Consider the following 5,000-nt stretch of genomic DNA (forward strand, 5'->3'; position numbering starts at 1 on the left):
CACCTCCTGCCTGGAAGTCTTCTACTGAAGGTCTCTCACCTGGCTATTCTGAGTAGGAGGTAACACATCCACACACACACACACACACACACAGACACACACAGACACACACAGACACACACAGACACACACAGACACACACAGACACACACACAGACACACACACTCACTCTAAACCACAGCTGACACCTGCTCTACATCTTCACAGTATAAACGGGCCCAACTTCACATCATCATAAACAGATCTATAAGAAGCAGCAACTCTGTGTGATTTACACACGTTTGATAAAAACAAGTATATTTCATTTTTTAATGGTTATTGACACAGGTCTGCAAACACTCTTTTTGTCAGTTATAAACAGGCATATAGATCAAAATACAGTAGAAACTGCGCAATAAGTTAAAGACATATATTTTATTTATACATTATATACTACATATACACACCAGAGATTGTCGGTCCCATGTTTGACAAAGCTGAGAGGCCGTCCCAAACAAACAAGTTCACGTTTCCGACACATTTTGTCCTATTTCACATTTCAGAAAACATGTCAAACAAAACAATTTTTACAACACAGCACGTGATCTAGAAGTAAACTCTTTTCTTTTTTTTGTGGGAACGCTTTATGTTTAAAGATGAGTATATGTTTGTAGAAACGTATCGAGCGGTAGAAGGATACTCTGTCAATTTGGTTTGGTGGAGTTTTTTCCACAGCTGTTCTTCTGAGAGAACGTCGAGATAGAAAAAGTTGAGAAGATGACCGAGCATCCTTCACTTTCTAGACAGGCGAGTTTCACCTTCATCACCGTGGTGATCATCATCATCATCATCATCATCATCATCATCATCATCATCATCATCATCATCATCAAAACAATATGACTAATAAACATTGTCATTACCGTCTCCATCACCATCACAGTTATAATAATAATCATCTTCATCATTAGCTACAGACGCAGAGCTGGAATACTGTGAACACAAAAAAAACTGACAGAGCAACTGTGTTTCCGAGTTACACGGTAATCGACAAAACTACGAAACGTAAATAAACCATGGCTCTACCTCTGAGGAGTTTGCATCACATTGTGTACCAAGGTCCGTTTTTTAAAGTTTTAAGTTTACATTTCGATTCATTGTTAGAACACGGAGATGGTAGTTCACCTAGAGACACCCTTGGTTCTATGTACAGGAAAATGGCTTTAGAAGACCTTCTGTTGTAGCATTCAGGAGCGCAGACAAGACGATTTTGCTGTCGAAAGTGGTCATGTCATCCTCATGACGACACCTCCGTTCAGTTCCTGCTGCCTCCGGTCTCTCCGTCCAGAGAGGAGCTGCTTCAGGGGGCACACCACTCTGCAGATGGTTTAGTCAGACTTGGGTTTTTCTCTCTCTCCTCTTGTGTGTTGAGTACACAGGAGCACGGTTGGTTCACGTTTGGTTGAGTCAACATGACACTGCAGAGAAACTGCACATTGCAGAGATTTTGGCAGCCATTTTGAAACACACATCAAATCATACGCCCGCGTCTTCAACCTCTTAGAAGCTCGACTCTGTACCGGAAGAGGTGAGGATCTAGAACCTGCCTCTCAGTGCTCTGAAGCAGTCTGTCATGAGAGCAGAGTCTGTTTCGGATCCTGAAACAGTACACACCAGTCCCTATGTCTTCAGGATCTAACAAAGAATCAAAAAAACTGAGAATGACCCTGATCATGGAGGGAGAGGAAAACACAGAATTCCTACATCCCTCCGTGTGATACATCATGTCAAGCTATACACGTCTGTGCCAACTATCCTGCTCAGTCAAAGTCAAAACACGTTTGGCACTTAGTATTCTTGGAGTGTGCTCCCTACGTCACTACGGTGTTCATCTGGACTGAGCAGACATGACTGCATGTCTGACACATGCACAGGTACACAACCAACTTAATGCAGACCAGGAAGAAATAGCTCATTTTCCTCCCTCTTCCTCCTCCTCCTCTCCCCCCTCCTCCTTCTCTCCCTTCTCCCCCCTCCTCCTCCCCCCTCCTCCTTGTCTCCCCTTTCCCCTCTTCCCTTTCCCCTCCTCCTCCCCTCCCTCCCTTCCTCCTCCCCCCTCCTCCTTCTCTCCCCTCTCCCCCCCCCTTCCCCCCCTCTCTCCTCTTTCTCTCCCCTCTACCCCCTCCTTCTCCCCTTACTCCTCCTCCCCCCCTCCTCGTTCTCTCCCCTCTCCCCTCTCCCTCCATCCTCCTCCCCCTCCTCCTCCTCCTAACATCGATCATCTTCGTCTGTGTCACTGTGCAGCTCACAGGCTGCCACAGAGCTGGCCTGCCCCAGACGCTTCCGGAAGTGTCCGTTGGGTACCTGCCAGGTGTGTCTGAGCTGGGGGGCGGAGCTTATGGCGTTGGCCCGCCCCAGGCTGGTCGCCATGGCGGCCTCGAAGGTGAGCGTGTCCTGCAGGGCGGGGGGGATGTCCTCATGCAGCGCCAGGTACGGCTCTGAGATGTAGCGGAGCGGGGAGGAGTGGGTGACCCCTGACCCCTGACCCAGCCCTGACCCCATCACCGCCACGGCCGGGCCAGGGGAGGCCACGGGGCCCCCTCCGTCCTCCCCCGTCCAGGCTGGCTCCACAGCGGCCCCCCCAGGGGGGGCGGGGGGAGAGGGTGGGGCTCGGCAGAGCAGCGGGGAGTAGGAGATGTGGGGGCGGGGCTTGGAGGGCGTCTGGGGCAGCTGGCGACGCCCGCGAGGGGTGCCGGACTCAGAACTGGAATGGGCGGGGCTACCCGAAACATTGGCCTGCAAGAAAACACAGCACAGATGACTCTGCAGACCAGAAGAGATGCATCCACAGGCTTCTGCCAATCAATGGGTTTCCAAAACCCAGAGTCGAGAACGCGAGGACATGTCTGGATGCTGCAGGCAGGTGGAGGTGTAAGCCACGCCCACCTGTCTGTGGACCGACCGCGTGCCTCCCTCGCTGGACGGCCTCCTCTCTTCTGATTGGTCCTGGCTGCGCTCCTCTGAGTTGCAGCGGGACACGTCAGGAGACAGCAGGTGGCGCCGTTCTTTGGAACGTCCGCGCTCGATGTCAGGCTCCCTGTGATTGGCCCGGGCACCTGGGGGGGGGGGGGGGGGGGGGGGGAAGGGGGAAGGGGGGGCAGTAGGGAATGGTTGGATGAGGGATGAGGGGTTCAGCAGGAGGGAGACAGATGCTGTGAGCTGGTGTCTGTACAGGTGATCAGATAGACGGGTTAGATGGAAGGTAGGTAGGTTGAGTCAGGCAGGTGAGTCAGGCAGGTGAGGGAGATGAATGGATGAGTGATTGTTTGGCCTCTTTAGCTCATCTGGTGTGGCGTGTGGGTGATAGTTTTCTCTGTGTGTGTGTGTGTGTGTGTGTGACTGACCCCTGTAGTTCTTCTGCCTGGGTCTGTAGGTGTTGTCTGGGCTGACCCTCAGCAGGGAGTGTTCGTCCTGCCACAGTCCGTTGACACACTGATCTCCAATAGTGGAGAAGGATCGCTTCATCATCTTACTGTCGCTCCCCGTCTGCACACACACACACAGACACACACACACGCGTGCGCACACACACACAAGCACACAATTGTTGGTCATGTCTGATGCAACACGTGTATACGTGTGCGTTAATACGTGTGTGTGTGTATATTAGTGTGTGTGTAGTGTACAGGGAGACACTGGGGCCAGGAGAACTCCTGAACACACAAGGGCGTGGCTGTGTGTACGGTACCTGAGGGTCCAGCCTGGGCATGGAGGAGGCTCTGATGGAGGCTGTCCGGCCCCCGGGGCCCCCGGAGGACCTGGGGCCGCTGTCCTGCCTGCTGGACTGGTGCTGCACGCGACTGTACTCCTTCACCTCAGGCACCTGGGGGGGGGGGGGTGGAGAAAGGGGGGTGGAGAAGGGGGGGGGAGCAGGGGGGTGGGGGAGGGGGGGGGGGTGAAGAAGGGGAGGGGATAGTGTGCACAGCCTTACGGTCTACATCCTGTAGCATAACACACGTGTCTTTTTGTGTGTGAGTAGTGATAGTTGATGTGTGTGTGTGTGTGTGTGGTGGTACAGCAGGTGGTTCTCACCAGCGTGTGCAGGTGGTGGTGGTGTGTGTGTGGGTGGTGGTAGTGGTGGTAGTTGCCGTGGAGGTGGTAGTCGTCCTGGTCGTGCTCCAGGGCGTGGTGAGGGTGGGAGGGGGCCTCCACAAGCATCTCCTGGGGGGAGACGGGACTCAGGGCCACGAAGCCTCCTCTGGTCCTGACAGCACACAACAAAGGGGGGCATGATGTCTGGGCCAAACACACATACAGACACACACACCTACATATAGCGACCTCCCCTTGACACACACACACACACACACAGAGAGAGAGAGAGAGAGAGAGAGCCGAGGCCTCGGGGTAAGACCTACAGGGCTGAGCTGGTGCTGTGTGTGAGGAGGGGCAGGGCCTTGGCATTGCACAGGATGTCCATGGGCAGGGACGAGGCGTCCATTCGCTGGAACATGGGGGCGTGTTTCTGCAGAGGAGGAGGAGGCGGAGTCAAGCACATGGCTGTGAGAGGTCCAGACTGCCTGAGCAGCCCACACCCTTCATCTTCATCTTCCAGGTCACACAACCCCATCCAGAACAAGCTGCGGTGAAATGTTCCCCTCTAAGATCCCCAGATTGGTTAGGTTTAGGGTTCAAATTTAAAGGGTTAGACCTTAAAATGGTTCCGACGAGACGATCATGCCCTTCGATAACATATTCTGTTGGCAGGTTCCTTCCGTGAGAGTCAGGTGGTCCTACCTGTTCCTCCAGCTGCTGCCGAAGTTTCTTGGCCTTGCTCTGCTTGTAGTAGTCCATGATCATCATGGCTGCGTAGATCTTCCCTATGGTCATGTCACTGGCTGAAGGGCAGATCAGGCACGTGTTGACGTTTGACTCATTTAGCAAACACTTTTATACATTTTCATGAAGTCATTTAGCAGACGCTCTTATCCAGAGCGACTTACAGTAAGTACAGGGACAT

At 53.1% G+C, this 5,000-nt stretch overlaps 1 protein-coding gene across 1 annotated transcript in view; it reads right to left on the reverse strand.

Moving 5' to 3' along the window:
* Nucleotides 1-2,248: 2,248 nt before the first annotated feature.
* Nucleotides 2,249-5,000, reverse strand: part of cacna1ea (calcium channel, voltage-dependent, R type, alpha 1E subunit a) — a 57,269-nt gene continuing 54,517 nt past the window's right edge. Inside the window, exons 43-49 of the mRNA XM_084675438.1 lie at nt 4,778-4,878; nt 4,399-4,505; nt 4,073-4,244; nt 3,729-3,863; nt 3,385-3,526; nt 2,927-3,096; nt 2,249-2,776 (exon numbers count right to left, since the gene is read on the reverse strand). Coding sequence (XP_084531564.1) covers nt 2,249-2,776; nt 2,927-3,096; nt 3,385-3,526; nt 3,729-3,863; nt 4,073-4,244; nt 4,399-4,505; nt 4,778-4,878 — 1,355 coding nt within the window. The remainder of the gene's footprint in view (nt 2,777-2,926; nt 3,097-3,384; nt 3,527-3,728; nt 3,864-4,072; nt 4,245-4,398; nt 4,506-4,777; nt 4,879-5,000) is intronic.

Source organism: Hypomesus nipponensis, chromosome 16, assembly GCF_054491055.1.
Source record: "Hypomesus nipponensis isolate SF chromosome 16, ASM5449105v1, whole genome shotgun sequence".
In the NCBI taxonomy this organism is placed as follows: domain Eukaryota; kingdom Metazoa; phylum Chordata; class Actinopteri; order Osmeriformes; family Osmeridae; genus Hypomesus; species Hypomesus nipponensis.